We start from the raw sequence: 23,366 nt of genomic DNA on the forward strand, positions 1-23,366 counted from the left end.
GCCTCATATTCATTCATGAAAGCACATGGATCCTCTTTTAATCTAGTCCACAATATGGAATTCACCACATCCACGTGTATGGCAAACCGATGTAATATATCATTGCCAATGTACATTTGACACCTTGGCTCATTGAGTACCAGGAATAAATGAGTGGCTGTTTTACCCCCTATGGAAATAGATAACATGCATCTTGCAATGACATTGTGACTTTCAGAGTTATCATCCAATTCATGGACCCAGTTATCTTGAGGGTTAGGATACTTAATTACTTTAGGAGTGGCCACTTGTTTTAGCAGATCCCTACTAATGTAACTGTGTTCCTGGCGCAGATCCAGTTTAGCCCTTTTAGTTCTTCCCAGGTCATTAACCTGTAGGGAAAAGAACATGTCATCATTCACCCTTTCAATTCCTGCTAAGAATTGTGTATGATCACTAAACCCAGTAGGGACAGGATCTTCGGGATGAAGGTGAATGGTCAGAACATCACTTTCCAAGCAAACATTTTTAACTCTTTCAGGGGACACACATATGGTGTTATCCTCCCGTCCACCAACTGTACAGGTGGGAGTGGCTTGTAGGAATGAGATGTCTGGAATTTGGGAATTCCTGAAATGGATCTCAATGGAGTCCGGTCTTTCTTCAATTACATGGCAGTTACGTTTACTGCGATAGGACTGGGAGTGCTCATAATTAATCGGCATTTTTGCTTGGGACCAAATAACCTTATTAATGAAATCCACAATGGGATTCAATCTCTTAAGGAGATCTATGCCAATAATCAAACGATCATAGGGCAAATCAACTATCAATATGGGATGGCAAATTATTTTATTTCCCAAGTTGATGGGCAACCAAGCTTCTCCTCTGACCTTTAAAGCAGTGCCTGAAACACTTATGAGGTTAGCTTTAACACTTTTCAGCTTGTATTTCTCAGAAGATAAATCCTGAATTTGTTGAAAATATTTCTGAGATAATATAGTTGCATGGCTACCTGTATCTAATAAAGCCATTATTTGTGGTAAATCATTATGCAATTTAATTTCCAGATAATACCTGTCATCAATTTCCTGTAGTGAACACAAGTATTTAGAATGCTCAGTGAATAGAATGTCATGCTGTCTCTTACCCCTCGACCCCCCTTCCTTTTTCACACAGGATTGCGTGCCTGTCAGTTTCACAGAGGAAGTTTTGGAAGTCTGCAAAATAGAGTCACAGACAAGTCGCCCCTCCTCCTTGCCATCTGGCATTGGAAGGGTTAAATTCTTTTCAGGCATACAAACAACAGGTTCAATGATTTCACTTTTAGACATTGATACAGTACAGGTATTTACATGACTGGAAACTTCTGTTATTGGGGGTTGCTTTCTGCAGCATTCGGTCCTAAAAAAGGATTGTTGGATTTGTTACTGAGAAGCTGGGATATTTTGTCCATCTGTTCTGCCATAACTCCCACTTGGTTCTGCATCTGATCCATTCTATCATAGAGATTATTTCTATTTTTCCAGTGAACTCTGGTGGCTGGATTTTTGGGATTAGCAGTCTGAGACTTGTCAGAACCTTCTGATCCAGAACAATTATTTTGATTTTCTTCAGGGCCATTTTGATAATTCCTAAACTTCCCTCTCGGGTATCTTTTAAATGGAGGATTGCGTCTTTTTACCCATTGATGCTTTTTATCTGGTGCACTATCAACAACTGGACCCTTTTTATCATCTGGATGTGGTTTAGCCTTATTTAATTTGGGAGTATTGGGGTCTTTAACCACATCTGCATAACTCCTTTTTGGGGCTTCAAAGTGTCCCTCATCTCTTTTATGATGAACCTCAGAAATTTCATTATTCAGCTTTTTAAACCTCCTATCCTGAGTCTCCTCGCTATTTTGCAATACAGCAAAAAGGGTTGTACTTTCTGATAGTAACCAATCTAGACCCCATTTGGGATTATATTCCCGGGCCAGAATAATTTTGATTTTATTTGGCAGAGCATCGTAGAACAATTGGATAAATTCAGGGTTTTCAAAGTGGGGCTTTTCCTCAGTCAGGCTATAGGCATTTTTGAGAATGGACAAAAATTCCCTAGGGCTTTGATTTGGCCGACATTTCAAAGTAAACATGGCCTTTCTAGCAGCTGTGGCTGTTTGATAGGGACCGAATTCAGTTTTCACTTCTGAAACAACTTCAGACCAGGTATTTTTGCCCATATCTCGTAGGGAATTAAAGAAAAACCTGTATTTTGATTCAAACACCCATGAAATGAATTGGATCTTCTGCCTGTCACTATTTAAATTCAGGGTCAGCATAGCCTCCTCGTAGGCCTCCAAATGATTAATTATAGAAGGAGAACCTTTCTTGGTAAACAGACCTACTGTTTCTTTTAAGAATTTTATCACCTTTGGGCTATCACATACAGGCTGAGAAGTCCTTCTTTCACTTCTTTGAGACTGTTTATGAGATAAGGTTGAACTCGCTTTGGGAAGAGAATGTCTTTTGGGTCTAAAAATCTCTTCCTCAAATGTGTTATTGGAATCACTCTCAGAATCTGACATTTGAGTTTTTGTGGGATGTTTAAAAACATTATGTTCAGCAGAGGTTCGGCTCAAAAATTCAGGGACATTTTCTCCCTTCCAAATAGAAGGTGTAACCTTTTCACTGCTGGTATGTTTTTCCAGCACTGGATACAGATAAGCCGAATCCTCTAACTCCTGTTGCATTAATTCTTTAGCAAATTGCAACTGGTCACATTTGATTTCTAAAGCAGCCCTCTGTCTGTCACATGTTACCAATTCACTATGTTTTTGACTCAGTTCTTTTCTTAGGGAATCAATTATTTCTTTGGTCTGATTGCTTTGCTCCTGATGACCTGATATATGATCAACCAGTTTCTTATTTTCATCAAACAAATTTTTAACTTGATTTCTACAGTCACTAATTATTTGTTGTGATTGTTCAACAAGCTTAGCCTGGGATCTCAGTTCATTTTGAATTTTGTTCAATTGAGCAGCTAATGCATCAATTGTGTAAAGAAATACTGGCCATGATCTATATATCAGTCCATCTTTATCTTTCTTATGTTTAGCAACAGCAATTTCACAAAGAAATGAAGCTACCCATGATCCTTCACTCCAGATATCATTTACATATCCTGCAATTCCTCGTTTCATTTCAACTACCCAACTATTGAGTTCACCTTTAACATCCAATCTATCTTTGACATAAGACATCACATTAAATTTGACCGTTTCTCTAGTCTGTTCATTGTGCAGACCCATTTCTGATTCTGGTTCTGGTTCTGTATCTGTGCCAAGGGGAAGTAATTCATCTGACACACCTACAGATTCAGCCATGTTCAATATTGTAACCAACAATAGCAACAATCAATTAATGTGAATGGCAATAAAATATATATTTTGCACAATTATAACCCCTATTTCACTAGGTACTTATCTCGCTGGGGCCTCCAATTATGTCAGAATGTTTATACTGCTCTGATATAACAGTGTCTATTTATACAAATAAGCAAAGATCTGTAAGTTAGGAGAATCTCAACTTATTTCTATAAATCATAAAAATGCAAGATCGTTTTAAGTGACACTAAACTGAAGATAGAGGATACAATTCTGTGCAAAAATATATATATTTATTAAATACTTCAGTGCAAAATAAATGTCAAAAATATAATTGGTGATAAACACACAGTTTCAATAAAATGCAATAATATATATCACAAAGGTAATATGAGAATAAAATCAAAGAATATTATCTCAGAATAATAAAATGATCATAACCAAAGACTTTTAAATATGAGTGACAGTCTACATAAAAGATGGCAACCAATATGACAGGTTTGACATGTGACTTCTCTCATCCAACAGATATTCAATTTCTATGTTTTAAATACAGTTGCATGGATCAACATTGTTGGACCATGCCTTAAAAAGTCCAGATTGTATTGATAAGATATGTTTCTATTTTCTTAACCTACCATAAAGAATACATCACAACTGAACCCTTTTACTAAAAGCCAGAATCAGCTTAAATCCCAAGATAAAAGAATTAAACCAATCATACTGCAGTTAGAATGATTTAACTTCAAATCTTGATGCTAACAGGTTAGGTGATGGGTCAGTTAGGTGCATCTAAATAAGGCAGATCAAATATCTATATGAAGAATAGGAACATACTTTACCAGCCAAATTCTATTGTCTGAGAAGTCACGTTGTCTTGGTTATAGGATCAATGGTCTCCCCTGAGTTTCAGAACTCCCTCACGATCTTTTCAGTCCTCAGCTCTCCCCCTCTCTTAGCAGACTAGGATTTTTAAACCCCCCCTGGAGTATGGGCGGGGATCTCATTACCATATAATCTCCACGTCACTAAAAGCATCTAATTACTATAATCAATTATTGGAAATTAAAATTAAACATCCACTAGGGGCAGTGTTGCATTACTTATTAAATTTTGTTTTAACATACGTCATAACATACAATGGCCTACTATTAAAAGTGACCTTGATGACCTGTTGACTAGTGAGAGCCCATTAAATCACTTGTCTGTGTCTTACACTGTCAATTAAGATGTCTGGCCTTTAGGATTTACAACACCTTGATCAGTCCAAGTAATTCTTATATAAACACTCCTACCACATGCCTTGAAATGAAGTAATACGTTTTTAAGACGCACAAGTCCTTACACATCATAGAAAAGTATACTTATGTATATATATATATATATATTATATATCTAATATTATATAAGTATCAAGTTCACACTTCTATATTAATAAGAATACAATGTACTATCGTTAATATACATCTTACATATGATGATGTTTTCTATAAAAACTTATATGGTTCATCTTTAAATGTCTGCTAGAATATAGTGGGGTATTGTCCATTGTTATATACAGATAAGATAACAGGCCAGACTAGCCATGAGTGACTAGTACGATGTCTCGCCAATTGATTCTTATCTGATGAGATGTGTAAAGGGGTCTTATTTATGACTACAGACTTACAAGGATTTTCTGTAGAACTTAAGACTAAAAAGGCATCTTGTAAAAGAACATGAACTTCCCATGAACTCCTAACAAAATGGATCCTGTCCTGTTCAGAATCTTATATGCATAATATGGTATATACATGGCTTTTAAAATCATTTTTATTCTATTAGTTAATTACACCCAATAGTCCCGACATTACAATTCAACATTGCCACAACATTGTGGCAAATTATCCTTGCTATTTGGGTAGATGTGATGGCTGCATTATTTTTCTCTTTAAGGCGTTCTTTCCTTTATTTTCACATGGTGATGCGACCAGAAAGTCCTGCAGATGTAGCAGTAAAGCCCCATACACACGTACCGATTGTCGGCCGAACGATCGGCCATCTTTTGTCCGGTGCTGTCCTGTCGGTTGAAAAGTGCTAAAGACTGCACACGAATTTTGTCGGCCAACAACAGCCGACTGCAGAAGTGATGTCATGTGATGGTTAACTTTCCGTGTGTTTTTTCTTCTCTGAGCATGCCCAGTCTTGCTCATCTGCTGTTTGTCGGCCGAATTCTGTACTGACTGAGGAACAATCGGCCGTTCTGGTGTTGGCCAACAAAAATTTTAAAGCCTGAACACCAGATTCTGTTCGGCCGAAAAGTCGCAGTCGGTTGTCAGAAGCATCATACTAACAAGCCGACAATCGGCCGATCGGTCGGTGACCGAATATTTACGGCCGACAATTGCTACGTATGTACGGGCCTTTCGAGGGTTGAAACAAAGCATTTACCACTGGCAGAGGTGCTGCTTACAATGATTACATTTTATTTATTTATGTAAAACCTTTATACCAAAAGGGCAAAAAAAACTGTTGCTGTAACTGCTTACATATTATGGCCCGTACACATGATCAGATACGAAAAATTCTGCTTTCTAAACAATCGTACGATAATCTGATCTTTAGTACACAGTTATCGAGAGCCGATCACAACTGTTCATCCGATATTATCCGATGGGACAAGCACGAAAATATTTCTCCTACGACACAAGATTGTAAAACTTTCCTTTAACCACTTGCGCCCCGCCCACCGTATATGTACCGCAGCACTCTGCCGCTGCTGGGCAAAGCGACGTAGCCCTACGTCGCTTGCTCCAGAGACTGTAGGGGGCGAGCGAGCGCCGCTGCCGGCGCACTCTCGCCCCCGCTCGTTACCTGGGGAGCCAGTGCGTGTGACCAGCGGCTCCGATGGCCACCGGCCACTCGCGATCTCCCGCAGTAGTGAGAGAAGGACAGACGGCTGATGTAAACACAGCCGTCTGTCATTCAGGGAGAAATGATCCCTGAATGGATCCCTGAAATGATCACAGAGGCTATGTGATCCTGCTATATAGGATCACATGTCTCTGTGATTACCTCACAAGCCACGCCCCTCTACAGTTAGAATCACGCCCCTAGGGTCACACTTAACCCCTTGATCACCAGTAATGTTAACCCCTTTCCCTGCCAGTGTCATTAGTACAGTAGCAGTGCATATTTATAGCACTGATTACTGTAGTAATGTCACTGGTACCCCCAAAAGTGTCAAAAATGTCAGTTGGGGGTCCGATCTGTCCGCCGCAATGTCGCAGTACCACAAAAAAAATCGCAGATCGCCGCCATTACTAGTAAAAAAAAAAAAAAACAATACAATTGCGTTGGTAAACGTAATAACTTTTGCGCAAACCAATCAAAATACGCTTATTGCAATTTTTTTTACCAAAAATATGTAGCAGAAAACAAATTGGCCTAAAATGTTAAAACATTTTGATTTTTACATTTTTTTTGGAGAATTTCATATAAAAAAATGTGAAAAATATTGTTATTTTTTCAAAATTGTCGCTCTTTTTTTGTTTATAGCGCAAAAAATAAAAAATCGCACAGGTAATCAAATACCACCAAAAGAAAGCTCTATTTGTGGAAAAAAAGGACATCAATTTCGTTTGGGTACAGCGTCGTGCGACCGCGCAATTGTCCATTAAATTCACGCAGTGCCAAATCACAAAATAGGGCCTGGTCATTGAGCAAATCTTCTGGTCTGAAAGTGGTTAAACAGTACAGTTGGCATTTGAAAATACAATACCAATACACTACAACACATTACATCACTTCCAAATTTTTATTCTGTCGTACGAGAATTTTCGTCACTTTAGTAAACTCTTGAGTCTAGCATGCAAAAAAAAAAAAAAAAAAAATGGACGATCTGTCGTCTGATATTCTTATTGTGTATACCACGCATTAGCTGGAGTTCAGCTTTCATTTGTTAGTGTATATAAATCTGCTAGTACTGCTAAAGCCTGATATACACCAGCAAGAACTAGCTGAGTTTTGGTACATTTATACTACTATAATATAATATATAGTCTATATCTATCTATAATATATTATAAGGATATGGGCACACATTGCCATTTTACATTTCAGTTTATGTGTACAATCCTCATAGCCAAATTTGAGGTTTTGCATAAATCTTGGTTATTTTGGTTGTCTGCTAGCTCAGTCAGTGATTTCCAATATCACTCTTTTTATGTCTGCTTCGGTTTCTTGTTTTCTAGTGTCATTTTCTATTACTTTTTATCTTTTTACCTTTGTTGTTGCTACCATCATCATTTGCACTTTTTTATGGCAGGTTCTTACACAAATGGATGACAGCCTGCCCTGGGTGGTCCCTAATTGCAATAGACCTTCAGTAACAAAACCCCATCCCAATGATCCACAATCCTGACCTTTGCTCCCTGTGGGTGATGCAGATTGACTATATAACATTTTAGAATTGATTGTGGGTCAGTAGTGCTTTTGGCTCTGAAGAAGAGGGTTCTCCCTCGAAACGCGTCAGCCAGGCACGTGTGGACGCCATCACGTCATCCAGCACCATAGGAGTATCCTGGCAGTCCTGGAGGCGATTGGTCCCAATTTTCTTACATGCGTGCAATTATTATGCATTTGTGAGTACAATGTAGGTTACCTTTTTGGATCTTAATAAACTTTTTTAGTGGTAATGCAGGAGGTTGGTGCGCCCTTCTCTTGTTGTTGTTTTTCAGTACATTTATACCACTGTCTGTTCAACAGAAGCTGCTCTAATGACCAGCTTCTGTCAAATGGTCTCGCTGGAAAGATACATAGTGCTGATCTGTGTATTCTGTATTCCCCCTGTCAGAATACAATAGCAAAGGAGGAGAGATCCCTGCATCACACATCGTTGTGTTAATCTGGGGATCTGCCAGTTTTTTTTTTTTTTTTTTTTTACGAAAAAAATGTGTATACTCTGCTTAATCCTCTCCTCCCCCCAGATTAACAATGTTGCTGTCCAATGGTGCCCCTGTGTTAATTCATCCGGAGTTTACTGGCCAGATCACTAGGTGGAAACAGAGGGGAAAAAGCCCAAAAAAAGAAAACTAATGCAGCCACCACATCCAAGTATTGCTAAACTGCAATATGATACATTTTGGGATTTGGGTTTAATCCTGCTTTACGTTAGAGGTTGGAAGAAAGGATTAGTGTAGTATAGCACTTTCAGTAGTTAAAGTGTATCTATCTATGGTCAAAATGTAAAATTATATTTTCATTTCTACATTGTATTTAAATTGTTTCTAGCCTTTTTCCTATTAATCTGAATGATCTTCAAGTTTGTAAACTTACTTTATGAAGCTCCCCATACATTTACTTCTTGAATTCTGTGACATGTATTCGCTACGTCCTGTGAGTAGGCACTGCTGTGTCACACATTTCACAGAGCCTGCCTTTAGAACTACAGAGGTGGTGAGAGGAGGAGTTTCAGGAGGCGGAGTCACTGCTTGCAACAAGCAAAGTACCATGGGATATGTAGTCCTTAGAGATTGAAGGTAAACAGTAGGAGGGAAGTTGCAAAGCATTCAGGGAATCAGTAGGAGGGAAGTTGCAAAGCATTCAGGGAATCCAGGAAGTTGTGGAAAGAGATGCTAGAACAGGAAAACCATTGAATCCTCGTTTGCAAGTGGGCCAGTCTCCACACTACTATGGTAAATGCTTGCTTAGGTCTAGGGGGCCTTATAAAAAGCAGTTTTATTTACCTAATCCTCCACTCCCACAGGCTCCCTCTAGGTTGTAAGACCAGCCCGCTCAGCTTCTGAATCTTCTCCCCTACACTCTAGGAGTCACAGGTTCTCTGAGATAATCAGGTCCATTGCAGAGCCAATAGCCCTGCATTGGATTTGAGGACACAAAGGGACAGTCCACTGTTGGAGCGTGTGTGTGTGTGTGTGGGGGGGGGGGGGGGGGTTACAGAGGAGAGCACTGGCTGCTGGGGAGCAGAGGATTGGGCAATTTAAACTGCTTTTTGTGGACTCCCAGCATTTAAAGTGAAATTAAACTTTTTTTATTTTTTATCTATTCAAGTAAATATTGGAATTCATTGATGACACAACTTCTATTGCTCTTAAGCTGGCCATAGATGATACAATTTTCTGTACAATTTTCTTGAAATTTACCTTCAACTATGTAGTACAAAGGCCTGCCTAATTGGATACAAGTGAAAGTGTTGTTTAGCTTTGACCTCATATTATGTGGTTTGTGGTAAATCTAACAGAAAATTGTACAAGAAAATTGTATGGCCAGCCTAAGCCTCCTCCAAATTCCTTTCTTTGCTGCTGTGACATGACTTACTGTTAGAAGGTGGTTACGTTGATTCTCCATGGTCCCACTGTATGTAGGGACATAGCCACCCTCTCTTGCTTGCTTCTGAGATGATCTAAGGACTATGGGATTTGTAGTGTGCATAGAGTAGTTTACATGACCACAACCAACACACCGGTTCACACCATGAATCGTACAGGAACGCGCTGTGTGTTAATATGCAATTCACATGCAATCCGGGTGCAGTGCCATTCCAGCCCATTCATTGTGCCCACCTTCGGGGCACCATGCGTAAAACGAGAGTGAGGTCATCATGGCTCTGGCCTCTCGCACAGACGGAGCCCGCAAACCCAGAAGGAAGATCAGATGAAGGTGAAAGCCCTGTCAGTGGTGAAAGCGTGTTGCTGGGGAGTGGGGGCTTTGTTCTAAGATGGTATTTCATAATGTGCTAGTATGCGAATGCGATGGATACTAGCACATTATGCAATTGTCTTACAGGGGAAAGTTTTTTTATTTTTTTACAACCGCTTTAACCCTTACAGTACATTGGCAGCTCCACTACAAGGAAGCATTTTTCCTCTTCCTAAAGATGTACAGGACTTTCTTATAGATTTCCATAGAGCTACAGTATCTCGCAAAAGTGAGTACACCCCTCACATTTTTGTAAATATTTTTTTATATCTTTTCATGTGACAACACTGAAGAAATGACACTTTGCTACAATGTAAAGTAGTGAGTGTACAGCTTGTATAACAGTGTAAATTTGCTGTCCCCTCAAAACAGCTCAATACACATCCAGTAATGTCTAAACCGCTGGCAACAAAAGGGGGTATACCCCTAAGCACTGCCTTAACTCTCTCGGGCATGGAGTTCACCAGAGCTTCGCAGGTTGCCACTGGAGTCCCCTTCCAATCCACCATGACCACATCATGGAGCTGGTGGATGTTAGAGACTAGGGATAAACCGATATGTTTTTTTCAGGGCCGATACCGATATTTTGGTCACAACATATTGGTATCGGCTGATATGGGCCGATATTTTGTACATTTAAAGTTTCGAAAAATAAAGACAATTTTTGACACAAATCTGGTACTGAACATGTTAATTTTTGTTTAATGCTTAATGGCTGGCTTGCTGGCACCCTGTGGTGGGTGGCTGGCTGGCTGGCTGACTGGCACCCTGTGGTGGAAGGCTGGCACCTTGTGGTAGGTGGCTGGCTGGCACCCTGTGGTAAGTGGATGGCTGGCACATGGGCTGTGGGTGGCTGGCTAGTACAGGGCCTGTGGGCGGCTGGCTGGTACAGTGCCTGTGGCTGGCTGGTACAGGGCTTGTGGGTGGCTGACTGTCTGGCACCCTGTCTGTAGTTGACTGGCTGTCTGGCACTCTGTGGTGGGTGGCTGGCTTTCTGGCACCCTTTGGTGGGTGGCTGACTGGCTCGCACCCTGTGGTGGGTGGCTGGCACAGGGGCTGCGGGTGGCTGGCTGGTACAGTGCCTGTGGGTGGCTGGCTGGCTGGTACAGGGCCTGTGGGTGGGTGGCTGGTACAGTGCCTGTGGCTGGCAGGTACAGGGCCTGTGGCTGGCTGGCTCACTGGTACAGTGCCTGTGGCTGGCTGGTACAGGGCCTGTGGATGTGGGTGGCTGGCTGGAACTGGGCTGCTGTGGGTGTGTGTATGGCTGTGATACACTCCCATGAGACTAGTCTCGACTCCAGGCGAGGCTATCCAAGGCGAGGGAGGCAGCCTAAGAAGGCAGAATGATGTCACATAAATATCAGCAATATCGGCCAGTTCCGGGGCCGATACCGATATATCGGGGAAAGTGCATATCGGCCACCGATAATCGGTCTGTTCCTATTAAAGACCTTGCGCTCCTCCACCTTCTGTTTGAGGGTGCCCCACAGATGCTCAATAGGGTTTAGGTCTGGAGACATGCTTGGCCAGTCCATCACCTTTACCCTCAGCTTCTTTAGCAAGGCAGTGGTCATCTTGGAGGTGTGTTTGGGGTTGTTATCATGTTGGAATACTGCCCTGTGGCCCAGTCTCCGTAGGGAGGGGATCATGCTTCAGTATGTCACAGCACATGTTGACATTCATGGTACCCTCAGTGAACTGTAGCTTCCCAGCTTGCCGGCAGTACTCCTGCAGCCCCAGACCATGACACTCCCACAACCATGCTTGACTGTAGGCAAGACACACTTGTCTTTGTACTCCTCACTTGGTTGCCGCCACACATGCTTGATACCATCTGAACCAAATAAGTTTATCTTAGTCTCATCGGGCCATAGGACATGATTCCAGTAATCCATGTGCTTAGTTTGCTTGTCTTCAGTAAACTGTTTGCGGGCTTTCCTGTGCATCATCTTTAGAAGAGGCTTTCTTCTGGGACAACAGACAAGTAGACCAACTTGATGCAGTGTGTGGTGTTTGGTCTGAGCACTGACAGGCTGGCCCCCCACCCCTTCAACCTCTGCAGCAATGCTGGCAGCACTCATACATCTATTTCCCAATGACAACCTCTGGATACGACGCTGAGCACGTGCACTCTGCTTCTTTGGTCGACCTGTTCTGAGTGGAACCTGTCCTGTTAAAGAACTGTATAGTCTTGGCCACTGTGCTGCAGCTCAGTTTCAGGGTCTTGCCAATCTTTTTATAGCCTAGGCCATCTTTATGTAGAGAAACAGTTCCAGTGGCGGCCGGTTTATAGGGGGCACAGGGGTGCTGCCCCCCCCAATCAGTGCAAAGAAAAAAAAATTACCATTTGAACCCAACTAGGGGCGCCGGATCTACTGCTGGCTATGGGGGGGTGGGGTTTTGCATCCCATGTGCTGCCACGCAGAGGCGCCGATTGGCGGTTTTCTGGGTGTCATCGGGGCGCAGAGCAATGCGCCCCGACACTCCCCACTGTAGTCCTGTCCTGGCTGTGATTGGTCCAGGCTCCAGCCTGGACCAATCATACAGGACATCCCGGCTGACGTCGCGTTGGGGCGGTGCGTGCGTCAGTCACTCACCGTCCCGTCACCTTCCCGGCAGAGCGAGGAGGAGCAGCAGCCGCGTGGTCGGTGGAGACGTCTCTCCTGACTCCCGAGTTCCATCCTCACTCTTTAGCAGCAGAGAGCAGCAGCAGACGCCAGTGACACTGCAGTCGGTCCGGTCGTGAGAGAGCCAGCCCAAGAGCAGGTAAGTGATAATTGAAGCAGGCACTGCCTCAGTGCCTCCTCTCTCTCCTGTGTGCGGTACTGCGGAGTCCGTGGGGAACTTTGCAGACTCAGAGTCTGACCAGGCCAGGACACCTCTTCCTCCTCTCCCAGCCATCAGCAGCATACCTCTCAACCGTCCTGGGCTGCCACATAAGTCCCGGGGTCCCGCTGATCTTAGCTGAAGTCCCAGAGCCCACTGCTGGAGCATTGGGCTGCACTCAGTGGAATATCCTCAATGAATGCAATGTGTACTCTCACATATTGCACCAAGTGAAGATTCCTACATGCCAGTCCGATTCCGATTCTTCCTTTCCATTTCAAGGTTTCTATTAGTCTCTTGTTGCTACAAACGCCAGCGTCATAGCAACCGATGACGTAGTTTGTAGGTGCCCAGTCTGCCTGTTGACTCTGGCTCTTGCTCACTGTCTCCCCTCTTCTGACACTGCACAGGTTGATGATGATAGGTGTCGTGCTACAGCGTGAGGGTTAAGTGTCTCCACATACATTGCCCCCCCCCCCCGCTGGCCCCACCTCTCCCCCTTAGCTCAGTTGGTGACCCTTCCCAGCAACACGCTTCCCCTCCTCAGGCTCTTCTGCAGGCGGCTGCCAAGTGACTGCTCTACTCAGTGAGTAGTGTGTTCTGCCATGATCCAGGCTCAGAGATGTATAGTAACTCAGTAGAACTTCTTCGCTACTGTACTTAAGTACCGAAAGGCGGTATCTGTACTTTCCTAGAGTAGAATTTTTTTTCTCCTACTTCCACTTTTACTTCACTACATTTTTTCAATGATTTCAATACTTCTACTCCGATATTTTTTTTTTGTGCTGCATAGTTACTCGTTACTATTATAAAAATGACCACTGCCAGAACAGTAGATGGCAGGTTTCATGAAGCTCAAAACATGTGTATTATCAGCGCATACGAAAATAAATGCTACTGTATGCATAAATAAAAGCTGCATTTGAAAAAATAAAAAACAATATGATGTTCAAACTTTTGACTTCTTTCTTTAATAACTAATTCTTCTTTCTTTAATAACTGGTGGCTCTCAAAAGACTTCTAGACGTACATCTCAATGATCAGAACATTCAGGGATATGCGAGATGATTACAGCCACACACACCTACACAGGTTGAACTGGATGGACTATTGTCTTTATTCAACCTCACCTACTATGTAACTATGTAACTATGTAACTACATAACACAGTACTTGTACTTTTACTTTCAGTACTTGAGTAGCAATTTTTTTTTTCAAAACTACTGGTACTTTTACTTTCAGTACTTGAGTAGCAAAATTTAAAAAAAAAACTACTTGCAATACTTAAGTACAAAAAATGTTGAATACTTAAGTACTTCTACTCAAGTCACTTTTTGATCGAGCACTTCCACTTCTACTCAAGTCACTTTTTGATCGAGCACTTGTACTTTTACTCAAGTATGGGTTTCGAGTACTTTATATAACTCTGTCCAGGCTCTCCCTCCCCCCACCTCTAATAACTTTCCCAACTTTCAGCTTCTGCAGGGCTTCATGAAGGGGAGAGGGTGGGGCTGCTGGGTGTTGTGGTGCTGGGCAGTGATTGGCAGCTATGGAGTTCCCAAATCCCAAATTCCTCCCTTCTCTCTACCTCTTCATCCCAAACAAAGCCCCCCCCCACCTCTCTACCCTAAACAAACCCCCCTTCCCTGCCTCTCCACTCTAAACAATCTCCCCCCTCACTGCCTCTCCACCCTAAACAAACCTACATCCCTGTCTCTCCACCTTAACATTCCCAACTTTCAGCTGCTGCAGGGCTTCATGGAGGGGGGGTGGGGGCTGCTGGGTGTTGTGGTGCTGGGAAGTGGCAGCTCTGGGGTTCCCAAACCCCAAATTCCTCCCCCCTCCCTACCTCTTCACCCCAAACAAATCCCTCCTCGCCTCCCCTCCACTCCAAACAAAGCCCCCTTCCCGCCTCTACACCCTAAACAAACCCCCCTTCCCTGCCACTCCACTCTAAACAACCCCCTTCCCTGCCTCTCCACCCTAAACAACCCCCCCTCCCTGCCTCTCCACCGTAAACAACCCCCCTCCCTGCCTCTCCACCCTAAACAACCCCCCTTCCCTGCCTCTCCACCATAAACAACCCCCTTCCCTGCCTCTCCACCATAAACAAACCCCCCTCCCTGCCTCTTCACCCTAAACAAACCCCCCTCCCTGCCTCTCCACTCTAAACAAACCCCACCTCCCTGCCTCTCCACCCTAAACAAACCCACCCCCTGCCTCTCCACCCTAAACAACCCCCCTTCCCTGCCTCTCCACCCTAAACAACCCCCCTTCCCTGCCTCTCCACCATAAACAAACGCCCCTCCCTGCCTCTCCACCCTAAACAACCCCCCCTCTCTGCCTCTCCACCCTAAACAAACCCACTCCCCTGCATCTCCACCCTAAACAACCCCCCTTCCACTGTTCCTTGTTTACTGAAGGCCCCTTTCACACTTGTATGACGTCAAAGTCACGCAATTTTTTACCGTGAATCAATACTCAATACCTATTACATTTTTCTTTTTGCGCCCCCCCCCCCCAAAAAAAAATTTGAGCACCAGCCGCCACTGAACAGTTCTTTTTTCAGATCCTCAGAGAGTTCTTTGCCATGAGGTGTCATCTTGTGACCAGTATGAGAGAGAGAGAGCAATAACCCCAAATTTAACACACCTGCTCCCCATTTACACCTGAGACCTTGTAACACTAACGAGTCACATGGCACTGGGGAGGGAAAATGGCTAATTGGGCCCAATTTGGACATTACAGGGGTGTAAAGTGAAGGTAAGAAAGGTTGGTAAAAGGCGCTACCTATTTGAGAAGTATATGTTGGGAAGATCTTATGGATGCATACTTATCATAAAAGGTTCAAACCATATGAATACATGAAAGTAATCCACTGGTGATAATAAAAGTGAAAGTGCAGAGTGGAAGCTGTAAATGGGCTACTTATCCAAGCCCCTAGAAAGTGCTCAGTGCCTAAAAATATTGATTGTGGTGAACCATAAATAAATAAAGCAAAAGTCCACAAATTGTAATAAAATGTATTAATACAGTGCCGGTAGTGAATGATTCAGTGCAGGAATAAATAAATCAGTGTATGGATAATCAATAGATAATTATTTCTCAATTAAATAAAAAAAATTAAAATGAAGAAGGGATAAAGAGAAACCCCTTTTCTTATATAAAGTGCTGGGTGAGCAAACACAGGTGGATATCCAAAGGAAGTCCGTCCGATCTGGGTGCTCGTCATAGGACGTCCAGTAGATGTCCTATGAGGAAACGCGTAGGGTGGAGTTTCATACGTCAACATCACTTCCGTTTTTTTTAAGTCTGAGCCGTGGAACGCGGTAGTATCCCGGCTGATCTCGATCAGCCTGAATAGTGAGTCTGTTTTACTTTCACTTATCTGGCATTTTGTACTACACCATGGGGTTTTTTTCTGTTTGAGCACCCAGATTGGACGGACTTCCTTTGGATATCCACCTGTGTTTGCTCACCCTAAAACAGAGAGGACCCTTGGATGACTTTGCTTGATTTGGAGATTTTAACAAGAGCCAACACCCCTTACTAAAGGGCTATGAAGGGTGAGTGTGATACCTAGTGGGCATCACAGGTATAGGCACTTTATTCACCAATTTTATTTATTTGTAAACTTCTTTATTCCTTCACGGGCACTGCACCCAGCACTTTATATAAGGGGTTTCTCTTTATCCCTTCTTTTAATTGTAATTTTTATTTTTTTTATTTATTTATTTAATTGAGAAATAATTATCTATTGATTATCCATACACTGATGTATGTATTCCTGCACTGAATCATTCACTACCGGCACTGTATTAATACATTTTATTACAATTTGTGGACTTTTGCTTTATTTATTTATGGTTCACCACAATCAATATTTTGGGCACTGAGCACTTTCTAGGGGCTTGGATAAGTAGCCCATTTACAGCTTCCACTCTGCACTTGCACTTTTATTATCACCAGTGGATTACTTTCATGTATTCATATGGTTTGAACCTTTTATGATGAGTATGCATCCATAAGATCTTCCCAACATATACTTCTCAAATAGGTAGCGCCTTTTACCAACCGTTCTTACCTTCACTTTACACTTGACCCTTGTACCTCAGGGGTTGGTTGGTGGCAGCTCACACCTGTACGTTAACATTATTTATTCATCCCATACACTCCATAGCGCTGGTCACCTTCCTTTTAATTACAGGGGTTTTCTGACTTTTGTTGCCGGCGGTTTAGACATTAATGGCTGTTAGGGCTGCACGATATTAAAATCACATTGCGATATTTTTTCCCCAACTATATATATTGCGATATTACCCGCCTCTTCCTGGTGTACATGGTACAGTCGCCTTCCCTCCGTATTTGGTACCTTCTTGGCAGCCTCGGCCCAGCCCACGTGCGCTCCCTCCGCCTCTTCTGTTTGTCCCTCATGATCGGGCTGTGAAGTCGGTTCTCCCGGAGGGAGGGGGAATCTCTCTGGCTGGGGGCAGACGGAAACGGGGGAAGTGGGGGTAACGCTGGGAGTTGTAGTCCTCTCCACCAGGCAGCTCCTTCACACCAGAAGCACACTCCCAGTCCCCACAATACACTTCCGCCCCCCAGCATAGCGAACCAATCACGTCGTGAGTACCGGCACAGCGAACCAATCAGGTGTGCAGGCACGCGTGATTGGTTCCCTGTGCCGCTGATCACCGCTCAGTCAGGAGAGCTGCAGGACGCCAGACTTAACATGTGGGACGGATGTCGGGCTGTATTCTTCTACCTTCACTGTGAGTCCCCAATATCGCATGATCCGGTGATGTGACTATCGCCCATGCCCGCAGCACGATATTCGATGTATATCGTTCAGCCCTAATGGCTGTGTGTTGAGTTGTTTTTAGGGGACAGCAAATGTACACTGGTATACAAGCTATACACTCATTACTTTCCATTGTAGCAAAGTGTCATTTCTTCAGTGTTGTCACATAAAAAGATATAATAAAATATTTAAAAAATGTGAGGGGTGTATTCACTTTTGTGAGATACTGTATGTGACCGATGAGCACAAATAGAAAAGAAGGACAGTTGAGAGCCATGCCTTGGGTCCGTGTAGCTTTTGTGAGAGTACAAGTCCAGTGGCACATTCCTCTCATAGCTGCTCTCTGAAATGAATTGTGCATGCAGCAAGGCAGAAAGGGGAAAAGTCTGAGCGTTTGACGTCACTTTGGAAATGAGGAAACATGCACAGAAAGAGCTGCTCACTCCTATGAGCTGACAGTACAGAAGCCTATTGGTTTACTTGCTGCCTGCCAGTGGCAACTGACTCCAGCACCTCCCAGCTCCACTGCCTTCAGGAATAGCTGCTGCTGTTTGCAACACCAGTCTTACACTCAGTCACACTGCAGCAGATCCAAAACTATACTAGAATTCCTTCAAAACACACAAGCTCTCTGGGATAAAAAAAAAAAAAAAAAAAAAGGTGAATGACTTGGGTTGTGATTCCCCCTCCTTTTTCTTTTTTGCTCTTCTCTCTTCTCCTGGATGCTGTTGCTGGACTTCGCAGCACGAGTCTACATGTACAAGCAGCATCGACCAGAGGTTTCAAGGCATTCGGAGGTCACTGAGCTGCAGCTATGGTTAAATGTCTTGTTTAATGGTTGAGGTAGGTAGCACTTTTTATTCATTTACATCTTAGCCGTACACAGTCAGGACTGCTACGCAAGCTAGGAAAACAATGTCATTTTTTTTTTATTAATTTTTTTTTTATTTGCCTTTTTACCCTTTCGTCTCTGTGTTTTTGTTTTGGTGATACAATTATGTTTCCATGGTAACATGTTTCTAGTATTTGCCGTCTTCATCTGTCGTGTACTGGCCTCGCTGACAAGCTTTGATTTGTTTATTGGTGATGTTTCTCAAAGATTCATCAAACTCCCCAGATGGTAAATAAAATGCGCTCCAAATTTACTAGCGCTGTTATGCTATATATGTTGTTTTTACTAGAACTCACTTCTGGTGCACACTGTGTACCTGCCAAGTAACCAGCTACAAGCACCATAGGATAGAATGGTGGATTTGTCTTGTGCCCTCCTGTACAAAATAACAATGACTTTATTGGCCTGCGTATTTTATACCGATAACGTCTCTATTTTTATATTCCTTTAAGTGGTCACGTCTGCCTATGACAACAAGCATGCACTGCCCAATTTATTAGCAGATAACACAGTGGCAAGGTGTGGGTGAATTATCTGTGTATCCCATGTCTCAAAGTGTTCTCCGAAAATCATAATTAGTATTTACTGCAGGCACAATTACCGATAGAAAAGTCTTGGATATTCCTGGGCACTAAAACATAAGCAACACACACTTCATTCACAGCCGCAGTTTTCATTCAGCCAATTCAACTTTTTGAAATTGGAAAAAAAAAAAAAGTTTGTTTTTCCTTAACATAACAACATTTCCCCCTAATATACAAATTTAGGATGCTTTTTTTAGATCGAGTTCTAAAGTTTCATTTTCTCTGAATTAAAGCAAAGATTTTGGGGGATTTATTCCCTCGAAACACTGTTTTACCAGCCTGCAAGAGAACCTACTGTTGGTCAAATTCATTTGTAAATCGAATAATGAAGCCTTTGTGGCCTTAGCAGAAATGCAGCATTCCTCTTCAAGCGATGCAGAGCTTGTTGGGAGATTGCTGCAGTGTGTGAGTGTACAAGACACTGCAGAGCGTGAATGAGTACAACAGGTAGATAGATAGATAGATAGATAGATAGATAGATAGATAGATAGATAGATAGATAGATAGATAGATAGATAGATAGATAGATAGATAGATAGATAGATAGATAGATAGATAGATAGATAGATAGATAGATAGATGTTTGGATGGATGGATAGAAAGAAAGATAGATAAATAGATCTATAATGGATGTTCAGATATATGCTTATATAATGGATGTTTGGATAGATAGATAAATAGATATATAATGGATGTTTGGATAGAGAGATAGATAGATAGATATAGATAGATAGATCATGGATGTTTGGATGGATAGATAGATAGATAGATAGATAGATAGATAGATAGATAGATAGATAGATAGATAGATAGATAGATAGATAGATAGATAGATAGATAGATAATGGATGTTTGGATAGATAGATGGATAGATAGATAGATGGATAGATAGATGGATAGATTGACATTGCCGGATAATTCACTTTGTAAACTGTTTGCATGTTAAAACAGCACCTGGTGACAGATAGATAGATAGATAGATAGATAGATAGATAGATAGATAGATAGATAGATAGATAGATAGATAGATAGATAGATAGATAGATAGATAGATAGATAGATAGATAATGGATGTTTGGATGAATGGATAGAAAGATAGATAAATAGATATATAATGGATGAGCAGATAGATGCTTATAAAATGGATGTTTGGATGAACGGATAGATAAATAAATAGATATATAATGGATGTTTAGATAGATAGATAGATAGATAGATAGATAGATAGATAGATAGATAGATAGATAGATAGATAGATCGATGAATTCGCATTGCTAGATAATTTGTTTTATAACTTGTGTGCATGTTGAAACAGCAGCTGGCTATGGATGGATAGATAGATAGATAGATAGATAGATAGATAGATAGATAGATAGATAGATAGATAGATAGAGTAATTTCCATTGCTACATAATTCACCTTATAACTTGTTTGCATGTTGACACTGCAGCTGGCTATAGATGAATGGATAGACAGATAGTGGATGGATGGATGGATAAATGGATGGATGGATGGATAGGTAGAGTAATTGTCATTGCTAGATAATTCATTATATAACTTGTTTGCATGTTGAAACAGTAGCTGGCCTTAATGTTTTGTCTTTTCCCGCACTGAAAATATCATATGAATCATGACATCACTTACTGCATCGGTTCTCTCTGTCTTTTAAGATATGCATTTAAAAAAAAAGCCATCTCTTGACAATCATAGAAGCATAGCATTTCCAGGAGCAGACCTAGGTAAACAACATCTACAGTTCTATGTAGGAAGAGGCCTGCTGACTCTGTACAGCTACATAATAAGATAATCACTTACTATGGCTATGTGTAAGAGAAAACCTATATTTATATAATAATACATTTTAGCTAAATTATGTCTTTTTTTACTGATAATTAACAAAAGAAACAGGTAAATTCATGATATACGTATATATTGTGAAACAATAGTAATTATTTTATATATATATATATATATATATATATATATATATATATATATATATATAAAATAGGATGACAGCTCTTACATCAGAATGTATAAATCTATGTATGCTGGCTAGGTTGGCAGCCTAAAAGTTTGCCCAATGGTTGGCTTGGATGGAAGGTGTTGCTTTGAAATGTACTGCAGTCTCCCAAGCAGCCCTGGAGTTCAGGACTACATATATTATCAGGGAAAAATGCAGAGGATGTGGTATGTGCTGTGAATGGACAATTGCTATTCTGCAGTGGCTGCTTGGAAAACAGGGACTTTGTGTGTTGCTTATACAGTACGCCAATGGCAACCTTACATTTCCTTGGCTTTAAATATGTGCGCTGTCTCACTGAGCACATAATAAACTCTTTAATATCAGACTTCAGATGACCTTAGCCGGACGTTTTTTTTAATCTTGTGCTCAGGCGCCGCATTTTAGCATGACGCCCTCATTGTGTAAATATCCCGTGTTTGGGGTTGTCAGATACTCCTAATTTGTAAAGTTTTAAATAATAATAAGAGATGGGGGGGGGGGGGGGGGGGGTTGCCTTGCCTTGTTGGACACTAGACAAACACTGGAACAGGGAAATCTGCAAATCTAACTATTAATAGTAAAATTATGTTATTACATTAAATTTAGTCCATATATGTGTTTTCTTTTTTCTTTACACTTTTGAAGCTGTTTTTCTTTGCTGTGTGCTTTGTTAATGATCATGTGACTGTGGCACTCCACCACCATCAAAGGTACTCCAGTTGTAACCACAGCACCACTCCGCTTCCTGCAGCAGTTTATATAAAGGACTGGCTCATAGCAATATATAGGTTTTTATGCATTACCATGCTCACTCTGAAATCTGTAAACCATTCATTAAGTGCTCAGGCAGTCTGTGATCATTGTACAGTTTCCGCACATTTACAGTATTCTGATACTTTAGGAAGAACAACGTTGCTAGCTGTGAAATTAGAAAAAACTGCATTGAGATACAGTGCTTCCATTTTTCTATACATATAGAGCAGTGATGGCGAACCTTGGCACCCTAGATGTTTTGGAACTACATTTGCCATGGTGCTCATGCACTCTGCAGTGTAGGTGAGCATCATGGGAAATGTAGTTCCAAAACATCTGGAGTGCCAAGGTTCGCCATCACTGATATAGAGGCTTATTTAAAGCTGAACTCCAGGGAAAGGAAAAATGCCTTCTTGCCATTGAGTTGCCCCTACCCCACATGCACGTTTACACACGTTTTAATGCATTTGTAGTGCGTTTGTAATAGATTCCAGTGTGTTTAAACACATTTATATGCGTTTCATTGCAAAAAAAGTGTGTGCCGCCTTTGACGCGGTGTGAACTAGGAAGATTGGAAAACATTGATTTTACTGAGCATATGTTCAGAATGCATTTGTGTGGTTGTAAAGGCTGAAGATTTTTTTACCAGCTCACCCTGCAGACCCCTCCAATACTTACTTATGATCCAGCAATGTGCAGAAGAGCCGAGACTCTCTCAGGACTCTTTTTTCTGATTGGCTGAGACGCAGCAGGAACCATTGTCAATCACAGCCAGTGAGAAGGGAGCAGGGGAGAGGCGGACACATAAACACACAGAGGCAGCACTAGCATACACTAGTGCCCCAAGAGCAAGCAGCTTGGCAAGGGGGAGGGGCCAGGAGCACCGGTGGGGGACCAGAGAAGAGGAGGATCATGGCTGATCTATGCAAAACCATTGCACAGAGCAGGTAAGTAGGATGTGTTTATTATTTTAAAGAAGAAGAAAAAAAGGCTTTCAAACCACCTGCACCTGAAAGCATCTGGTGAGGACAAGCCCTAAAATGCATACCTCCATGAATTATTGCAAAGTATTGGAAATTGAGTTCAGGTCCATTTGCCAAACGGGCGATATATCAATATCACGGTATCACTATGACCATTAAATGACAGCTTCCTGCCCCTTAGGTGCTAGGATGCAGGTGATTCCCTCTGTCCTAGCAACCAAGTATGCTGTGCAAGCTGGCTGCCTGCACTCTAGCAATCTGGGATGTCACGGATTGCTAGGGCGCAGGCAAATAGTGCAAATAGTGCAGCCAGTCAATGTCTTTGATCACCATGACACCTGTCACAGTGTTGCTGGACCAGTGCATCTACTGTAGAAAGAATGTTCTTGATTACACCCACACCAGACCAGTACAGTCAGCAGCAGTTTTCCTGATCACCACCACACCAGTCTCAGTGTCACCAGACTGGTGTATGCC

The 23,366-nt window shown here is 42.0% G+C and overlaps 1 protein-coding gene across 1 annotated transcript in view; it reads left to right on the forward strand.

Moving 5' to 3' along the window:
• Positions 1–18,177: 18,177 nt before the first annotated feature.
• The window catches only part of PDE7B (phosphodiesterase 7B), a 466,602-nt gene continuing 461,413 nt past the window's right edge, over positions 18,178–23,366 (forward strand). The window contains exon 1 of the mRNA XM_082249720.1: positions 18,178–18,515. Coding sequence (XP_082105846.1) covers positions 18,495–18,515 — 21 coding nt within the window. The 5' untranslated portion in view covers positions 18,178–18,494. The remainder of the gene's footprint in view (positions 18,516–23,366) is intronic.

This window comes from Pelophylax lessonae, assembly GCF_965119305.1.
Source record: "Pelophylax lessonae genome assembly, chromosome: 3".
NCBI classification, from domain to species: Eukaryota; Metazoa; Chordata; class Amphibia; order Anura; family Ranidae; genus Pelophylax; species Pelophylax lessonae.